Source organism: Chrysemys picta, chromosome 11 (assembly GCF_011386835.1).
Source record: "Chrysemys picta bellii isolate R12L10 chromosome 11, ASM1138683v2, whole genome shotgun sequence".
NCBI lineage: Eukaryota > Metazoa > Chordata > Testudines > Emydidae > Chrysemys > Chrysemys picta.
In genome coordinates, this window is record NC_088801.1 from 41,282,039 (window position 1) to 41,303,445 (window position 21,407).

At 38.8% G+C, this 21,407-nt stretch overlaps 1 protein-coding gene across 1 annotated transcript in view; it reads right to left on the reverse strand.

The window, feature by feature from the left end:
* Nucleotides 1-21,407, reverse strand: part of CIR1 (corepressor interacting with RBPJ, CIR1) — a 31,907-nt gene that overhangs the window by 2,237 nt on the left and 8,263 nt on the right. The window contains exons 4-9 of the mRNA XM_005300421.5: nucleotides 20,198-20,211; nucleotides 20,039-20,094; nucleotides 19,557-19,605; nucleotides 19,249-19,366; nucleotides 2,674-2,780; nucleotides 1,044-1,129 (exon numbers count right to left, since the gene is read on the reverse strand). Of these exons, the coding sequence (XP_005300478.1) occupies nucleotides 1,044-1,129; nucleotides 2,674-2,780; nucleotides 19,249-19,366; nucleotides 19,557-19,605; nucleotides 20,039-20,094; nucleotides 20,198-20,211 (430 nt within the window). The remainder of the gene's footprint in view (nucleotides 1-1,043; nucleotides 1,130-2,673; nucleotides 2,781-19,248; nucleotides 19,367-19,556; nucleotides 19,606-20,038; nucleotides 20,095-20,197; nucleotides 20,212-21,407) is intronic.

A 21,407-nucleotide genomic window follows, 5' to 3' on the forward strand; every position in this document is an offset into this window, starting at 1 on the left:
CCTAGGACTGCCTTCATTGGAGTTAAAACAAATTAAGAAGTTTAAAATCACTGAGGACCTAAACACTTAGCTAAATTGGAGCATTTAAAAATATACAGTAATTTAAACAGTGTGTTTGGGACATTAGAAAACCAAACAAAATTATTAAAGGTTAAATGATTGAAACCATATATATATAATTTTTGTGTGTGTGTGTATATATATGTGTATATATATATGTATGTATATACACACACACACACACACACACACACACAAATTATCCTTCATAAATAGTGTAAACTCTTTTCTTTCCTTAAAGTTAATTACATTTTTGGACCTCACAATGCTCACAGAGTGCTCTTTTAACTTTTCTTTAGGTTATTATATTTAAATAATATGTGTGGTCTATCAGCCAGTGATTCAAAATTGGTTAATAAGGACACAGAAAATTAGAGAAGAAATGTAAAACCTCCTTTCTCCTTAAGCATACGAAAGCAACAAGGCAGCAGCAGAGAAAAAACAAACTTTGTTTGGGAACCACAAAAATATCCTGCGTGCCTTCTGCTGGCTAATCCTAATCCTAGGGTTTTGGTAAACGGGAACACCACCATTGATGCTGATGCACAGAAGACAGGTTACGTTTAGCTCCCTTAGGAACAAAGGAAGTATGTCAAGCTTTGCCAAGTGCAAAAATCAATAAGGAAAGAAATTTAATTTTCAATCTTGGAAGAGGGCATGGTAAACAATGGAGTGTAAAATAATATTTTAAAATAGCAATTGACATTGTCCTCTGTGAACCAATGCATATACAATGTTAGAGTGTGTGTCACAGCATTCAAAGTTAAATATGAAATAAAAATGAAAACAAAGCCATTAGAACTGCATTACAATTGGATTACAAAATGCTGGATAAGCACGCTGCATAATACGAAGTGTAGTAGTCAAGTGTAGATTAATCTAAATTGATTTTTTTTAGTAGATGGAAAACTGTAGTTAAAAGCTATTGACTATATATTGTTAAACTCATAGGAGTAGGTGCCATGCAACTGCGATAAAAGTACCTCAGAAGTTTCTGTTTTTGTTTAGTTGACAGTGATTTTAAAAATTCAACTTCTGGGTCATCTTCTCCTTCACTTGCAACAAATTCCTATGAAGAGAAAAAGTAATAAGATACCATATCCTTACATAAAAATAAGGTGGCATTTCAAATTCATGATTCCTATATTAAAATATTATGAACATTAAAAGGTGGGTGAGAATATGATTTTATGTATATAAACACACACACACATACACCCCCTATATAGCAACCATGGGAAGATAAGCAGTTAGCTTGCTACAAAGAGGGTATCTATACTGGGTTTAAAAGGAGTTGGGTGCCAGAGTACAGGAACCATATAGCACCATAATGTGAACACTATAATGTTTCCACAGGCTAAGTCATTTAGAGAAAGCTTTCTTGAGTTCTGTCTAGTGTAAGAGATGAAAGCACTGGTTGGTGGATGGGAGACTGCAAGTCCCACTGAGTCACAAAGAAATTTAGGTAAGTTACTTAACCTTTTTCTACATTAGCTTACTCATTGGAAAAATGGGTGTTCTACCCATCCACTTCACAAGTGTGTCATGATGCTTAAATTATTGTCTGTAATGTGCTATACATTACAATAAGTTGCAATTGTATTTTCTACCCACAACAACAACAATACTAAAAATCAGGTCAGATTTAAATTTAGGAATTTTAGAAGACCCCCCTTCCTTTCAAATTATATGCATCTGGAATACCCAATTTCTCACTCTTCACATTTTTAATTTTAATAACACATGAGCAATGAGAGGGCAGAAACTAGGACAGAAGTTCTCCATATGTGACTTTTCTAAAAAACTGGTGAGAACTTTGCAACACATTTAACACTAATCCCATAAACTAGATTGTCTCCTGAGTACATAATTTCCTGTAAAGGCAAAAAGTGCTGCTTATGTGCATAAAAAGGGACACAAGCAATTGTCTGTTTACTCAGGCTTTTTAGGAAGGGTTGTGAGGTACGATCCAGTCCCTGCTCTGCAAGTCCCCATCCCCACCCCTGCCACTTGGTTGCCTGGTGGTTCAGTTATCTTGCTATATGAGTGAAATTGCTTTATGGTGGGCTTGCTATTTTGGATAGTGTATATAAATTGCATACTTCACATTTTTGTTAAAGCACCTACAAATCTGAATAGGCACTATGTGAAAGTCTAAATAAATACAATTATATATTTAAAGTCTTGTAAATAAAAATTATATAATACAAATAAATTAAGATAAAAAGCTTTAAATAGAGAGTTATTTTTTGCATGCTTTCCTCTGGTTTCATCCAAAGCCAGTTCAGGGGTAAGGCTGCAGGCAGCAAGTATCACATCAGATGTATGTTGCAGGTGCCCAAATCATCCCCTCTGGGAGATATTCAATTTCTAGTCATCCAGGGGAGACATTTAATTTATTAAACTGTGGCCTTAAAAAAAAAATCATTTCAGATTTGTCACTTTGGCTAAAACTAAGCAGCAAAACACAATAAGTTTCAAGATATTTTCCACTGCTGGATCTATCCAGCTTTCCTATGGATATGCATATTGGAAAAATGTTAAGTCGCAATTCACAAGCAATCACATTTAGATTTACAGACATTTTCAGCTTACTGATAAAAAGATCATTACCTGTGATGGATCATTTGCGGTCAAGTTTCTCCCCAGTACATTTTGTTTCAGTGCAAACCCACTGTTTCTCATCTCCGCTATTAGCTCTGAGGGGTGCATTGATGGCCCTGTTCACAAAAATCACAGTTTGAATGTATCATTTATATCTCTCTACCTTTTTTGGACTCCACAGTAGGAATTCAGTTGAAGCTTTGTTAAGTAAAATCACAGCTAAATCAACTCAATAATCTTCTGCTGAGCAAATAATCAGATATGATTTTCTAAAACAGCAGTCTGGAGATTCAGAATAGAAAATAATTGCATTTTTCTTTAAGTGCAAGGGGATTCTCTTCTTATGTAACTTTGTCATGTTGAAAACAATATATTTAGGTATTGTCTGGTTGTATGCTTTTGACTGTAGTACAAAAAATATAGGAAGCCTAGAACAGCCATATTAACTTCAAGATTTTTTAATACTTCCTCTCTCCAAAAGCAATAAGAAACCACACTTTTAAGAGGATATTGTAGCATTTTTCATAATCGTACAATACACATTTTAAAACTTTCCCATACATTTTTATGATTTAGTAATTGGACTTTTCTGAAATAATTTGTAAAGAACACCCTGTACCAAAGACTGTTTTTCTTCTAAAATATAATCGAGACTAGAGGTACATAATATGCATGTACTGATCACCTTGTTTACATTTTCTTTCAGTTTTGTTTTTTAGTTTTAAATACTGACCGAGGAGAGTATCAATGTGAGTTCTAACTCCTCAGCATTTCTGTGCATACTTGTCACCGTACAGATCAGAGCCAGGGCGACTATGCAATACCAAAAAGGTTATCTACATCCGCAAACAAAACATATAACTATTGCCTGTGAAAGAGCTGTTATGATTTATTAGGTAAAAGGTAGATGAATCATACCGATACAGGTCATTCACCAGTAATTCAACATATGTAGCATCTCAGTATGCCATCAAACCTTAAAGAAATTTACTAATAATGTAATATATTTTAATTACACAATCTGTAATGCCAGATTAACAATTGGATGCAAAGAGGAAAGATATTGCTCTTCAAGTTTGTCTGAAACGGTGTCTATGCTGGATACCTTTTGACTGGCATTTTCAGAGAGATGTAATACCTGAAATGGCAGACATACTCTGCAGCATAATTAGGTGCCAGTGAGACAAATGGGCCAGCAGATGATGACCTCAGAGCCAGCCCTAGGAGGGGTAGGTGTGAGCAGACCAGAGAGAGCATAATCTGGTCAAGATTCAGAAGGGATTTATAGGTCAAGAGCAGCATCTTGAGTCTAATTCTGAATGTGACAGGCAGAGAGAGTGTAACCGAGTCAGAACTGCTGCTGTAACCTTGCTCCGCTTATCCATATCTGCTCCTGATGCATTATCCTGGTACCTGCTTATACCAGATGGAAACCTAGCAACAGAATTTGGTACCAGCTGAAGTTTTAATGATGCATACAGGGAAACAAACAAAAAGGGCATTACAATAGCCTAAACAGGGCAAAACAATGACCTCAGAATGGGGGAGAGAAAGGCAGACACACCAGGGCAACAGACATGAAAAGGCAGATGGCAAATTTCACCATAGCAGAGAAATCAAAATGTTTAATCAGACCAAAGCCCAGGAGGACACTTCTAGGCTAGCAAACATGAAACGTGGCTATGGAAGAGATACACCAACTGACAGAATAAAATAGTAATTCTAGAACTTCTGCCTTCTTCAGGATCTCACAACATTTTACGCACATTAATGAATTAAAACTAGTTATCCCCAGTCAGCAGATGGGAGAAACTGAGACACAGCAAATATAGGTAACTTGTCCAAATTTTCCCCAAAGGAGGGTGGGGAGAGAATAAATGCATATACTATTTTGTTTTTTATTATATAAAAAAGTCTGAAAGATTCTTAAGATTTTTTCCCTGTTTTCCTTCTTTTGCTGTAGAAATATAAGCAATTCCAAATCTTTGTCTTTCCTATTTTTGCTGGAGAACTAATGAGCTAGAGTGGGCTCTCTCTGAGCCATCCACTCACGGGCTACATAGGGCTATTCAGCCTTTTGCACAGAGATCTCTTCTCCCAATTCCTCACATGGCATTTGAAGTTAAATAGGTGTTAAGGGAAAAAAGAAAAAGGGCAAAAAATCCAGTTTTGAACAATCTGACTAAATATCACTGTAATTCTTTTGGTGCTTGTGATATCATGATTTTATTAGTTACCTAGCCATCCATAAAATAGCCTGCTATAGCTTCATGTTTGTTAGCTCAGTTGCTGTAAAGTGGCCAGAGAACTGGTTTACCTGACTCCCCCAAGGAATATCTTCTTAAGGGGCTTTTCTGACAGCACAGACCTAGTAGCATGATGCCTTTGGCACAGGGGCATGTCAGAGATGGGGAGCAGAGATGTGGCTGAGCTCAAAGCACTCCAACTATTCTCTAGACTGGCAGAGGGGCCCAGAGGAGGTTGTTCAAAATTGTCATTAGTCAGAGTAGTCTTTGGGGGGTAGCTGTCTTATGCTACAGATATGCTCAGGATCTGAGAGGTGCAACAGAGAATTACAGCCCTCTTTCCCTCTCATCTCCTTGATCTCTCTGCTTAGCTTGTGCCTTCTAAGTACTCCTCCTGGGGGACCTTTGCACCACTGCACACATGCAGAATTCATGTCTGGCGCAAAAAAAAAAAAAAAAAAAAAAAAAAATTCCAGCAAAAAATACATTCTGCCCAAGAAGTGCTGAAGTTCTACCTTTCACCCACCACAGACCGCTGTGGCCCCAGAACAGCCAGCAGCATTCATCACAGCACCTTGCCCGCAGAGCCAGGTTAGGACAGACAGAGTGGGGCACACAGGGCTGCTGGGGGATCCTAGGCTGGGCTTCAGAAGGGCTAGTGGGGGGGGGGGAACAGATGGGGAGTGCACTCATGAGCTAGTGCAGTGACAGCAATGAGCCAGGCGCTGAATGGGAGGGGTGCTGCAGGGCCACATGGGGGTGGAGGGGGAGTGCAGGGACATGGGCAGATGTGCCTGACTGAATGGGAGAGGCTTGGGATGGGGGGAGGCTCCCCAACTACATAATAATTCCTCCCTTCTCCCCCCCAAAAAGAATCCTGTTCCATACTTCTCTCACCCACACCAAGCAACCCTCCAGGTTCACTTCCACGGTCCTTCCCCCTCCCTCAGCTCCTCCATTACCCCCGACTCCTCCAAGCCTTTGCACTGCTTCTGAGGAGTGCAGGAAATGTGTTTCTGTATTGTAGTTCAAATGAATTACTCAAAGTTCTGCATTAATATGCCTAGTAAGGAATCTATTTGTCAAAAAAACATTACTTGCATTTTTTTTTGTCTGTACTACAATAGACATACATGCTGACAGGTATTTTGAAATAAATTACCAAAATAATTGAAACTGGTGTGATTATATTGTGTTATTTTGACAAATAAAATAGGCAAATTTTTGCAGAGTTTTTCAAATATTGTGCGGAGAATTTTGAATGTTTTGGTGCAGAATTCCCCAGGGAGTAGAGAGGTGCAATTCAGAACTGGGGCCAGAGTCTTCCAGGAATAAACTTCTTTAGTTTTAAAATATCTCTCTGGCCTTCTTTGCATATAATAATTGAAAAGAAAGCACACTATTTTCTTCTTTGCATAAAAAGCTTATGGGAATCTATCCTACTACTGATTTTTGTACAAAGCTCCAATTGACTTTGGTTGGAATTTAAGGCCAGATTTGTTACTTCAGTGACTGCTAAGAATCAGACAAACCCCAAACTGTATTTAAACATCTCTGTTCTCTAAAAGCATGAGAAAAGTAACTGTATTCAGCAAGTTCTGAAGTTTGCTGGGAAAAATAAGACCCAGTGGAAGGTAAACCTGAAAAGAAAATGAATTAGACTAGTAAGAGATTTAGACAATTTCTACTTTTTTTGTTTTTTAAAAGAAATTATGGAGCCATGCTCAAAGCTCCACCAATCTAATACTTTAGGTTGGAACCAGGTTCTACTAGAATTGTAAGCGCGTAAAGGAGGTAAGCAACATTAGACCTGTAGGTGTGTTACATTGAAGTTACATCAAAGGTGCCTACAGCATATGGAAAGGTTCCCTTTTTTGGTCTGTATAAATTGAAACATATAAAATAAACATGATCCTTATTTTGAGACTCCACATAATTCTGGTTAGTGAAACTGGCTTGACCTGAAATTGACAGGTTTGCTCAGAAGACAAAGGAGAATTTTCTGCAAACTTTGAAGAAAACTGGTCAAACCAAGTTATAAGTCTGTAAAAAATTATTCATTTGGAATTTTGACAAGTGTAACAGAGTTCTAGATCCCATTAGCTCCAAAATGTCTGGTTAGTACCCCTTGAAATTTCCGATATATTTAAATCTACTGCAAACTTGTGCTCAGGCTATCTTTGAAGAAATTGCTCTGAAATTACAAAATGTTATTAACGATGGTTGTATTTCTGATGAAAAGTTATAGCATGCGTATGACAGACAGAGTGAAACAGGATGCCAGATGTTATGACCCTGGATGGAAATGCAGAACTATTTTGCTGATTGAACCATGTGGCTAGAGGAGGTGAATTTCATTAGAACCAACTAAGGAAGAAAAAAAGAAATCTGAGTTATTCTTGAAAATGATAGAGCTAAGAGGAGGACAGGTAATCTTGTAGGGGAAGCCCTGGGGATAAAACAGTGAAAAGAAGCTTGAATGAGGGTTAACGGAAAACTGTAAATAAAGTCCTGCCTTGAAGTTTTCTTACATATGTTATGTTTCTAAAGCTGCAGAATAAAAGCATACCCCAGGAACAGGGATAAATTCTCAACAAGCCCCTGCTGTGCATCTGTACTGTGTTGTGGGGGGGAATGGTGTGGATCCTCACCCATTCACAGTGAGTATGTCACCCAATAATGGCTGGTTGCAGTGAGTATAAGAATCCTCTCTGTAGCTGCCAGGTAATGGAGAGATTGTTCTGTCTTAGAGACCTATATTTTTTGGATCTGTAGACTTGGTTCTAGTTCAGGTGCTGGTGATGTATTTATTTAGTAATTTGCAGCTGTGAGAACGAAAGGCTAATTAAGTGGAGCTTGTCAGGCTTCTGGGTTGACTGGTAGGTATCCTGCCAGGTCCTCAAATGTTCTGGACACACGTTGCTAATTGCAAGAATTGTGAGACTCAGTATCAGTTTTATAAATTTTATTGAAACAAAAATAAAATGTAACCAAAACTAAGCTACTATTAATAATATTAAATGAACTAGGATCTATGTTTGTACAGTGCCTAGCACAATGGAGTCCTGGTGCATGACTAGGGTTCCTGGGAGCTACAGTAATACATAAGGGGAAAAAAAAAAAAGCAACAACTATCAAATCAATATCAAAATCAACAAATTGGCCTCAATACTGGACTGCAATTAAATCATCAATCCTTACAAATTCTAAGACAGAGTCTGAGAAGGTTGCTGTTTAGTTATAAATCGCAACTAAAGAATTTAACCGATGTCTATCAGGTTTATAATTTGAATTGTTTAGAGAATAATTTGCTTTCAATATTAAGCTTCTTGTGTTTGGAACACAAGCCCCGAGTCAATTAAAAAGCTTCCTCCTTAGATTTTAAATTTCTGTGAGCTGGCTAACCCTTTCTGCCCTTCTCCCCCCACTCCCGCCTGGAGATATTAGAATACAGACTTTAACAACACATTCTTGATAAGGAAAAGTTTGAAGTTACAGGTGACAATCTCAAGTCTGAGGATTTTTAAACATCAACCACACTTTAATGAGTAATTTCACGAGACAAAAGTTAGGGCTGTTTCCAGACACCTTCCCCATGTGGACTTTATGGGATATCTGACTCTCTGAGTAGGAACTGAATCTACAGTTAAGGAGCCAAACAGTGATATTTTGCTAGCACAGTGCTTCTCGCTAGCAGACCTTCTTTGGGTGCAGGGAGACTGATCAAAGGCTGAAGCGGCCTCTTTGTTGGTGCTTGTGACTTCCTCTCATCAAAGTTGCTGGCCTTATAGGATCTGGAACATCACTCTTACCCCTCAGGTAGCATGTCGACCTGAAAGACTAGGGGTATCAGCTTTACCCTTGATTCTTATGGTTGGTGAGCTTCACTCACTCCTTCTTGCAACATCTTCCCCCAAGGTCTTTGGACAAGTCCAGTGTAAAAGCTATTTTGGAGCCATGCAACTTGATCCAATTACATCTGAATTAGGCCATCCTTAGTGATCATCAACTTGGAAAAGTTCCACTTAAATCAGCAATTTAAAATATATTTGATGTTTGCGTACCAGAGACTGACATCAGCAATTCCTCAAACTATATCAAAAATCTGGATACAAATGACCACTTTGGAGGAAGTTGGCATGGAAGTTGGGTGTAAAGGTCCTGCGTCACCAGTTTATGGAAAGTTAGACATAAAAATCCTTTAAAAACAGCTGATTGCTAGGACCCCTTTTCAATAGTCACTCAACAGTCATCCATCAGCAAAACTGAAACAACATCAAACAATGATCTGTTTCATCATCACCATTTTCTATTCTTCTTGAAACAAGGCAATTACAGTACCTGAACTATTATTGAACTGGGCAAGCAGCTTGTTGTCTGGAATCTACCTCTTAACAGGGAAGTTACATACAAACTTTTCAAGACACCCATTTAAGAAATAAAAATTGTAAATTTCTATAAAGGTCTGTATAGCCATAAAAGCGGTTGTCCTCAGATAGAAGCGGGTCATTGGAGAATGGTACCAGACTTTTTTCCTCTATATGATGACAATTGGCTAAACTGTTTAGCTTTATGCATAATTAAAATTACATTATGGAATCACACAGAAGAGCCTCCATAGTTAAGAATGCATCCAACACAAGATCCTTATGTTCATGGTCCTAATAACGGTGCAAGGAGAAACTATTTCCAGCTAAGTCTCCTGTGGTGTGTCAGAGTGACCTTCCCATGGATTCAGCTACCCAACAATTCCTCAGCGCAAGTCCAACTTATCTCCCATAAAACACCTGCTCTCTATTGCCCTTCTTCCACCCACACCTATTATCCCTCCATTGAATGTCACTGTCCACTTCTGGGCTCCCCACAATGCTATTGTATAGAGCAAAGGGACACCTGAACAAGTAAAGGGCAAGGTAAAGGGTTACTTAGTGGGGGGGACCTAGATTGTGAGCATGTCCTCAGATGGGCTCCAAAGCTATATTGACCCCGATAGCTCTGCTTTGCTGTCTGCCCCCGCCAGCCTACCTTAGAAAACCTCCATGGTTGCTCAGCCTGCCTAACTGGTGAGTCACAGAGTCAGGCTAGCAGCATCAAAGAATGGAAATAGCTGGTGGAACTTGACAGTTCTATCAGCTTTTCCTTGTAGGGATCAAGAAGCTGGTTATGGCAAATAAGAGAAATAATTCTAACATTTTAAATTAAAACAGTGTGGCCTACATCTGAGCTGTCATGTGAATGAATGTGCTAAGTTTGGGGCAACTGTGATAAAGCTGGTGCAGCCTGAAAACATTTCAGGTGAAATTTCAAAATGGGCTTATTCTGAAGTGTTTCTTCTGCTAAAGTTACTATGTGAGAAAAAAAATACAGACAATTCAGTTGGCCCAGAAAAAGTTAGAGTATTAAATGTGGAATCTGAACTCGTTTAATAAAGTGTGAAATGAGGGATTTTAGTCCTGTTTGAAGTACAATCTGAGTGCAACTGTAATAGAGCACTCAGATTTCTCCTGATGTTAAATTGATCTCAATTTAACTGCATCAATCTGATGATCTCTATTAAACAACAAAGGTAAAAAAAAAATCTTATATTTTACTTGCTACAGGTCTAACTTACAAGTTCTCTCGTTCCCCATTTAGGCCCCTCCCTTCCTATACACAAGAAGACTCGAAGTTATGTCTGAAACTATTTCCTTTTAGGTCCTGTCCACACTATGGCTGAAGTCACACAGCCAACAACTGTATTTAGCACATAGTAGTTGCTATCATGGTTTCCACTAACAACTGTGGGCAAGGATTTCTTTTTTATTAGAATAATGCTGACTAAAATATAGGCCTACATTAAAGTGGTCTAAAGCATGGTTTTCAAATTATCCCCAATGGCGGTGGAAAATTAAATTAAATATAGCTGTTGCTAGAGTAGTTCAAACTGTAGCATGGACAGAATCAATCTTATGGTCACTAGTGACTACCAAAAACGGCACTTTGTTATTTCTCCTATCTGCTCCTGATGCATTGTCTTGATAATGCCTGGTTAGTTGATTGACAAAAGCTTTCATTTCTGTCAGCACTGCAGAAGACCAAGCTGAGTTATTCTGCTGCGTGCAATCAATTAAGTTACCAACTAAGTTTTGATTCTAGACTCCTATTGAAAGTGTTGAGATAAGAGACAGTGAAAGCATAACTCATTCCCACCAGAGGCAGGGGCAGATTACAGTAACTGATTTTCAGACATCATGTTATGGTTGCATAGTAGTGGCATTTACTGAATATTGATTCATAACAGACAATTTGATAGGGAAGTCACTGATCATAGGCTAACAGGTGTCATTTTTACAGTCACTTTTCTAACATTAGCCACATTTTAGTGCACCCCAGTTGTTTGCATATATTGCAGATTTTACCAAAGCACAGATTGTTTAGATTAGAGATGGACCAAGAAATTCAGATCCAAACCCTTCCTCAAGTTTGGGAATGGAAATTGCACAGATCCAGAGTGCCGAACTAGAAACAGACCAGTGTGGCAATGCTGACTTCACACAGGTGAAGGGAGCTGGAATGGGGGTTCTGGTTTGGACAGTTTCTAGTTTAAATGTGTGTTCTTTTTACTCTAAAAGGAACAACCCTAAGATTCATCATTATAGAGCCTCCATAGATATATGCTGATGGATCTGATTAAGAACTAACCACCTGTGAGATGGTATCCTTTGAACAATGCACTGTTTTTGTAATAATGTTTGGCAAAAGCAAGCTGTCTACTCTCTCCTATCTAAAGAGTACCTGAGACTACATGCTACTATAATATTTCCAAAATTGCATTTTTCAGATGGACTAAACCTACAGCACTGTTCTACTTTGCTTCCTATGCTGCAATGATTCTAGGAACATGCTCTTATATTTCACAGAGGGAAATAGATAACTATCATCAGTCAAGCTTTAGACCTAGTCCCTCTAGCAACTTCTAAAGAAAAGACAAGGATTTACTAGATTACCTATTCAATGTGAACTCTGCAACCTATGTTTACAAACTAGACAATCCTATTGGTCAAAAATTACATAGGCAAGTGTAGGAGTCCCTAGACTGGATTGCAATGAGAAGAAGTGTTGAGCTGTGCAGGATGAGTGCACCTGGATGAGTTGATCATATTATTGTCAAATCTGAAGTCACAAAGTCTTGCTGTTCTGGGTGACTTCATTGACTATGAAGACAAGCTCTTCTAGATTGACTCAAGAGCTCTTAACAACCAAGGGCCATCTCTCTGGTGGGCTTTCGCTGAGGATACCTAGTTAGCCCCACATTGGATTTATTTTGGAGTTTGAATTAGAGATCCAGAACACTGCTTCTTATGGTTGGCGGTCAGGGCTCACGGTTTGAGGTGGAAGACCTGTTTTAATTGGTCTGTCCTTGGAGACTAAAGAAAAGTAGCTAGACTTTAAAATTCTTGGAGGGGGTATACCGTAAAAACCAATGAATTATTCTACCCAGCAGCTTCTTGGAACACACTTTTTCAGTCTCTACCATTAAATACTCTCAAATGTCCCCCTCCCTTTGTGTCATTGGAGAAAGAAGAAAGTTTAGCACTAGTGGTGGAAATCACAATCTGAGCTTGATCACAGGACAGAATTTTTGAATTTAGGTAATGGCTGTGATGGAGATAAAAGCAGAGCTCTTTTTCACTCCACCACAAGGACAATGAAGTCCCAGTCAGCAGAAATGTTCCAGGTCAAGACAACCTAATGAATCTGGGCTACCTCCACTAATACAGAGTTGAGTATTTCTCACTCAGAACTTTTCTACTACCTCACAGAGAAGACTGAGTTCAGATGAGATATGCACGTTGATGGAGTAATTTTCATACCCACTGTGGGGGAAAATAGTAAGTGCAACGTCTTTTATCCTTGACTTTAAATTAGTTTTATCCTTTGCGGTCCTGGAAGTGCTTCATGAACTTCAGATTACAGCCTTTATTTGGGTCAGTGTTTCTCATGGGTGGTTAAACTGAGTGGGATGATTGAAAGAGGGGATTTGCTCACCTTTTGTCATAAAGACACACAAACTGGGTGGGTGAAGCCCCGTTGGATCCCTGACTGCTTTTACAAGGCCAGGTAACAGCTATGGCCAGAAGTGCTAATTTTCATCTACTTTCTGAGACAGATTTTTCCATTCTGATGCAGACCGTGCCATGATGATCCATGTGTATGTCATCTCTAGAATCGATTACTTATCAACAAAGCTTCCCTTAACTCTTTCTCTCAGATTTCATCCAACGTGAAACATGTCTGCCCACTTAGTGGTGCTTCTCACTGGCTTCAAATTTGCTTCTGGATGCAATTAACAGCAATAGTTTGAGCTATTAGGATCAATATTTGCTTGTTTTCAAACTGCGATCAATGTAACACCAGTTATCGGGGGGCCTGACAAATGAAACATTAACAGAACCAAGCAGTAGAGAATTGTTGGGCTTGGAGAGAGAGAACATTTGCTATCTTGCAAAACAGTACTAAAGATAATGAGAAAGTTAAACCAGTGGTCTGCATGGCTTGGATTGGAGTCCTGGTTACCTGAGTGACTACCCATCCTTACATTATATTATGGCAACTGAGATCAGCTGAGGCACTTGAGCTAACAATCCCCTCAATTTAAATATGAGAATGCTAAAGATATGGTATTTTCAATGAGGGAACCTCTACATTGCTCACTTCTCTCCCAAGTTGGTTTGACAAGACACAAGGCCAATATAATCAGCCATGCTTTTGCCAAAGACTATATTTGGGAGGATATTCAAGGTTTCTCTTTTTTGAGGGGAAAGGAAGTGGTCTTATTGACATAAAGATAAACATGTCTTCAGTGACTTCATCCATGCTTTTATAAAACCCAAGTATATTTAATGCCCATAAACCAAAATATTGAGAATTTTGAAGCATGAATTTGGGATTAATCTAAAATCTGATTGGTGCCCAGGCTAAGTGAAGATTTTGCTGGGATCCTACTGTTTACAATCAAAGTGCTCAGCTGCAGATCTTTAAGGAGGGTTTTATTTTCTATGCATTTTCTGATGGTACCTAAATACAGATGACTCTTTACACGAATTTTCATGGTAGTCACATTAAACAACTTTTTCTTAATAAAACGCTATTCCAGATTAAGTAGAGCACAGAATTAAATTCTGCTTTCCTATTGATGCTAACTGATTTTTATCTGCTAGGAAACAAAAATTGGTATTAAAAGTACCATGTTGTCCACTGCTTTCTGAAGCAGAGTTTCACTTCTCCAGTGATGCTTCTAAGTTTTTAGAAGAAATTGAGCCAGTTGTGATTCTTCTATCTCTAACAATTTTCATTCCAAATTTAATATTATTACACTATCGCAGGTGTATGAAGGCATCCATTTTCTCCAATGGAATTAAATGCTCATTTATTTTACATGCAATGACCACAGTCTTGGAGTCATCCAAATATGAAACTAAGTCTGGTGTTTTATTATAACCTCTTGTTCCTCTAAAAGTAAATTCCATTACCGAATTTATATGGCATATTTTAAATCTGTGTGTACCACTTTCTGTAAGTGACATTTTGGAATGAACAAATATCAAAACATTATGAAATAGTTCCAGGATTGTGCACAGAACACTGATGTATTCAGAAATTAAAAGCTGCTGTTTGAACTCCATAAAGCATCAAAAGAACAAATAATTGACAGATGCTGGTAGCTAATTAGAAAAATAAGGGTTGTATAAAATCAAGCAAACTTTTGGCGGTTAGCTGTACTTTCATGTATAATTATTAAATACAAATACGTATACACACAGAATACCAATTTGTAACCACAACTGATATATAATATTGCATATAATTTTTACCTTATCTTGATTATGAACCTTAGAAGTTATGCTTGTATCAGTAAAAAAAAAAAACAAAAACATTCTAAAACCGCCTAGCCTGAAGAAGCATTTTGATTGCCTAATTTAACTTTGTAAAGGAGTAGTAAATCTTATAGTTGGTCTCTGTAAACCTCACAGCTGGAACATTCTAACACTACCTTGCAGTTTCCAGTGATCAAAGTAAGTTACTTTATATATCAAACTAAGAATTTCATAATGGAAATAATACAACATCAGGGGGTGCAGTTATCATGAAATAATTACACTCCTGGGAGATTACAGATAAGGCTGTACCCCAGGGGTGTGATTATCCCATGATAACCACATCCACTGAAATTGCCTTATTGCAAAAATAATCTCTATTCACTGGTGAAATATTATTCAATAGGTGATTTTTTTTAAAAGGTTTTTTTTTAAATCTTCAATCACCAACTGAATAAGTATAATGGTCTGCATGCAAAGAAAAATAAAACGAAACTAACTCAGTACTGGGTTGTTATTGTTTTCCTGTGTGGTGCAGCGTAGCCCTACATTTTGGATCTTGAGAAACAGCTGTCTCCTCTCACAGAACAGGACTCTGATTAGCAGTAGACATGTGCTTTAATCTGTAGAGGCCCAATCCTGCAGCAATTCCACATGTGGAATTCTCACTTAAGTCAACGGGCAGTCTGTACATGGAGCAGATACGGTATCCAGCCCAAAAGGGCAATGCAAGTCTGTTTGTATGTAAAGAGGAAGATAATTCCAATGCAGGTTCCTTAACATATCACTACCAAAGGCCCAAATGCTTTTTTTGTTAACTATTAAAACAATTTCAGTTTTTACAGGAGCAATAGTTATTGTTGTTAAATTGCAACTTAATACGTCACACTTGCATAGTGCTTTTTATGTACAAAATGTTTTCCAAACATTATTGAATCAGTCCTCACAACACCCCTATGAGCTAGGTAAATAGGATTGCCGTTTTATATAGATGGGGAAACTGAAGCAAACATTTTAAATGACTTGACCAAAGTCATAATCTCCTTTTCATTCACTTGCAACTCAAAAATTCTCTTTGAGGCTGAAAATAGTCTCAGCCTACACTGTGAAGGGCTCGGTAGGGAAGGCTTTTACTGTGAAGGCGCAGCTAGGGTGGAGGATTGGGGATGAGATGTGAAATTCCCATTCACCTATTTTGGGGATGGGGCTGAAGAAACAACTTTTCCTTTTTTTTTCTTTTTAAATTAACACTGTACAAAATATCCCCCCCCCCCCCGGAAATTTCTCATGAGCCTGTTTAGTGCACAATCCCGCTCCCCCGGAGCACTGCTTTAACCCCGTTATATCTGAATTCGTGTTATATTGGGTCACGTTATATCGGGGTAGAGATGTATTCTGTTTTACCTGTATACAGCATTAGCTTTAATACACTAGTGCATGTGCAATGTAGCTGAGTTATGGCTGCTGTGGGAATAAATGAATTTCTTAACTTCTGTAATTTATCTTTCCACATTAAATGTTGCATTTACATATAGGGAATTTTCAAAAATGCTCCAGGAAGGCCTAACTCTGCCCCTATTAAATTAATGGGAACAGAATTAGACCAAAGCTGAGAGCTTCTGAAAATCTCAACTATAGCGCTTTGCATTTAATTTCCTTAAAAAAAAAAAAAAGGAAGTAAAGTACCAGTGTGTTTTATATTTAATTCAAGAGATTAGACATGCAACCAAATTTAAAATATGCACTCTAGATTTGCCCCAAATCTAACCAGTCATCTCCCTACACTCTCTCCTATTTTAAAAAGTTATCAGGAGTTGCTCAGGATCACACACTTTCTTTTAGGGCCTAAAGCTAAAAATTTCAAGAAGTGATTGTGCTAGGACAGAGGTGGGCAAAGTATGGCCCGCGGGACTGTCCTGCCCGGTCCCTGAGCTCCCGGCCGGGGAGACTAGCTCCCAGCCCCTCCCCTGCTGTTCCCCCTCCCCCGCAGCCTCAGCTTACTGCGCCGCCGGGCAGCTCAGCACTGGCGCACCCCCTGCAAGGGGTGGAGGCAAGGGAGAGCAGGGAGGGAGGCTCACCCGCAGCCTCAGGAGAGCAGGCGGGCGGCAGGAACCCTGTGAACGCGGCCAGAGGACTCAGGAGGAGCACCAGGCGACCGTGCAGTAGTAATAGCTGTAAAGTATATTTCCCCATCCCCCTACCCACACACACATACCAGTAAAACTTTCCAACCAAAATTTCTTCTAAGCTGTAAACAACATTATCAGCCATTGAATACAGAGGCTTAGAAAGACTGTCATGTCATCTACAACTATACAGTTGCTATTATGATGGTATGATCTTCTGACAATGCTTAAAAGCAAAGCAGCATGATATACTGTTTCTTGAAGTAAAGCTTTATGGCACTTCCTTTCAATAAAGGAACACCAAATAACTTTTTGAATTAGTCCCTTTAGATAAGACAGATCGTCAACAGGCTGACTTTGCAAAAAGAACTAATAGTTATTACATGAAAGCAACATAGTTTAGCTTCTATCCTTGGCCTCTCTGCTCAGAAAGTTAACCAGGGTGCCAATTGTAATGGCGTTCCTGAAGAAATGACTTGAGAATACATTTCATTCTCAGACTATAAGATTTCCTATAGTCTGCAGTGGAATGTGCCACAGCATGAAGACTCCTTTATGTTTTTGTTACACACCTCTTCAGTGCAACTAGAATCACTCTTAGATACTTCCTTATGACTGTGAAAGTATCACAATCTTGGGTCAAATTACTGAAGACAAAAATTGAATTCCCCTTCAAGCATTCAAAGTAAATATAGTGTGCTATGTATTAAATCACATATGCGTCTGATTAGATAGTATGATCTAAAAATAAAATGCAGCATAAGTGTTTCTAGTCAACAAGAAAGATGACAGAGCAAAATCACTGTTCTTGAAGCAGTGAAAACCTAACACGAGGGGAAAATGTGGCATTTAAAAAACTAAGCCTCAATTACTTGTTGATTAATTTATTTAGGCACTTCAGAGATCTAAGAAATTAAGACAAACTACCCCCTATATACTCAATCATAAACCGGTTCATTTATAAGCTGACCCCGCCCCCCCAAGATGGATAAGTAAAAAATGGAAAATTTTTATAACCCGTTCATAAGCCGACTCTATAGTTCAGGGGTCAGCAAACTTTGGCTCCTGTGCCATCAGGATAAGCCGCTGGTGGGCCGAGATGGTTTGTTTACCTCAAGCGTCCACAGGCACAGAGGTAAACCTAAGTAAACAAAGTGTCCCGGCGTGCCAGCTGCTTACCCTGACGGGCCGGGACAGCAACTGGTGAGGACATTTTTTTGGGGGGGGAGGGGAGGAGAAGCTGGGAGTCAGGGGAGTAACCCCTGTGACCACCCCCCACATGACCCCACCCCTAGCCAGCAGGGCCAGCTCCAGGCACCAGCTTCTCAAGCAGGTGCTTGGGGCGGCCGCTCCTGAGAGGGGCGGTACGTCCAGGTATTCGGCGGCAATTTGGCGGACGGTCCCTCACTCCACCTGGGAGTGAAGGACCTCCCGCCGAATTGCTGCTGCAGATCGCGATCGCGGCTTTTTGTTTTGTTTTGTTTTGGCTGCCTGGGGCGGCCAAAACCCTGGAGCCGGCCCTGCTAGCCAGGGACCCCCACACTCTCCCCATCCCATCCCTTCCTACCTTATCTGGGGAGGGCCACGGGAGGATGTCTCTGGCCTGGCTGGAGTTGCTCCGGAAGGCTGGGCAGTGTGGCCGCAGCCTGCTCTGGTGGGCCGGGTGGCACTGGGGGGCTGCAGCTGTTTCAGAGGCTGGGGGGAGAGCAGCGTGGCCAGAAGCGGAGAGACTCTGGCCCCGCCTCTTCCCTTCTGGCTCTGCTAGCTATGCTGCCTCTCCTTGCTCCTTCTGTTGGGAAGAGGGGCCACCTCTCCCTCTCTATACCCGTTCATAAGCCAACCCCCTTCTCTGGTGCTTCCCTTTTTTACTAAAAAAAATTTGGCTTATGAACGAGTATATATGGTATGTCACCAATATGAATTGGTGTTCCCTACTTCCCATGCCCTTATGGTTTGAGTCTGAATTGTGGTTACACAATTTTGATGGTCCAGTTAACTCAGTTTATCAACACGGAAGCATCTTTACTTCAGTTCTGAATGGAAAAGACATCAGGCTGCATCAGAACTAGATGCCTACATAAAGGGGCAAAACAATGTCACCAGGACAATGTTCATGGGATTTCTTTTTCACGTGTTACTAATTAGATAATTAGATCTTTGGAATCTAAGATATGATCTAGAAATTACAATAGATACAACATTTTGAATCAAGGATTCTTTTTCTTATTTCATCTACCATTTAAAACATGATGTACCTGTACATTCAACATTTAGATCTAAGAAATGCCTTCAAGATTTATTGTCTTTCTGAGATAGACAATTACAAAACATTTTAAATGCATTTCTAGTGCCTACCTGATCCATCACTGGAAACTGAACTTGCATTAATTCCAGAAAGACCAAACAAAGGACATTCTCGGTCAGTGTTTACATGACCCCACTTGTGGCATTTAATACACCTCACATTCCGCACCTGACGAATAAACAGCATAGACATAATTGAGTTAACAATAGAATTTCATGTTTTCTAGTAATTTGCTATGTTCTTAAGTCTAAGGAGGTGTTTTAACTTACTGAATAGGATACAATTAATGTGAATGTCATGTAGTTAGACAAACATTTGAAATACACCTAAGACTCTCACAAAGGTAAATGTAACTTGCCTGGATACCAAATGGCTGATCTCTGATGTTCATGTCATCCTTAGCATATCTGTTACATGCAAAAAGAAACAGATTAAAGTTTTAAGATTAATACAATCAAATAACCAGAAAAGTTTTTCAAACTATCATATACAAAACATCTCATTGTTAGATGTACAGGATTCATATCTATTCCAAAATCAAAGTATCTCAAACAATACACACAAGTGGGAGGAATTTCAAACAACTTAAAAGTGTACTTAAGTGTTCAGTACTAAAACAGGCGTTTTCAAATATGCACCCCAGAACAAAACCAAAAGAAAAATAGCTGATTGAGGAGTTTGTGTGTTCTAGTTTTAAAAGCTTGATTAACCAGCCATGAGGCCATGACAGAATAAGAGAAACCACCTGCCTAAAAAGTAACAGAAGGAAAGAAAGCACAACAAAATGGAAACTAGCTCAAAAAAGAATGGATTTTATCCAGATAAATAAATAGTTCTTACTTTTCTCGTGGGGCTACTTTCTGCCATTCAAATTTGTACTCAGTTTCTCCCTCTTGCTGTAAAACATAAAATACAAGAATGTTGAAAATCTCATATCAAGTTTGAAAGTTATATTAAGTAATTGTAAAGAAAGTGTTAAAAATTGATGTGCTGGATTACCTCTTTGGTTTCTTCTTTGAAGTACAGAAAAGCATGAAAAAAAAAATAAGACAAGACATTAATCACAGACATAGCCTGTTGTGGATATCTACATTGGAGGCAGAACATTTTAATGATTTATAATATTGTAATATTGCCTTGAAACATAGATATAATATTTCCTCCCCTCAGACTTTTCAAATTAACACAACAAAGGAGCAGGAGGACATAGCTGAAGTTATATAGCATTTTTGCAACTTGGTGTTGAGCTCTGCATTCATTAGTAAATACAAGTGAAGTTCAGACTAACAAAACAACCTAATGTGCCAATATCTAGGGTCTTGAGCCTCCTAACACTTATGCAACAAGCTTAACTTCACTACTGTGAGTAGTCTTATAGATTTCCACAGGGCTACTTATGCTAGTGAAGTCATACATGTGCTTAAATGCTTACAGGATCGGGGCCTACGTTTTCAATTCTTGAGAAAATACTTAAAATAAGATTTCATAGTGAAACATTATTACACAACATGAAATTAATGTTCATCATACAAAGATTTTGATTTAAGTCCGGTGATACATTACAGTGAGTTAGATATGAAAGTAATATAGGCACAGATCCTTTAAGACTTAAACTTTAAGTAAGAGTCTCTCAACCTTTCCAGACTACTGTACACCTTTCAGGAGTCTGATTTGTCTTGCGTACCCCCAAGTATCTCAAGTTTCACCTCACTTAAAAACTACTTGCCTACAAAATCAGACATAAAAATACAAAAGTGTCATAGCATACTATGACTGAAAAATTGCTTACTTTCATTTTTACCATATAATTATAAAATAAATCAAATTGAATATAAATATTGTACTTACATTTCAGTGTACAGTATATAGAGCATCTGTATGACATTTTAGTTTGTATTGACTTTGCTAGTGCTTTTTATGTAGCCTGTTGTGAATCTTAGCAAAATCTAGATCAGTTGATGTACCCCCTGGAAAACCTCTGCGTACCCCCAGGGGTATGTATACCCCTGGTTGAGAACCACTGCTTTAATTAATTATCTGCAAATGCTATAACATTAAGGATTTCTTAGGTTTTTCTAAATACCGTCACTATTCCTGGATAACTATTCTGCATCTCTCTACAAGGGTGCTTTCTTAATGATACAGTAGAACCTCACTAATTCTCACTTAGCTAACCACAAATCTGATTATTCTTACATAAACTCTACCA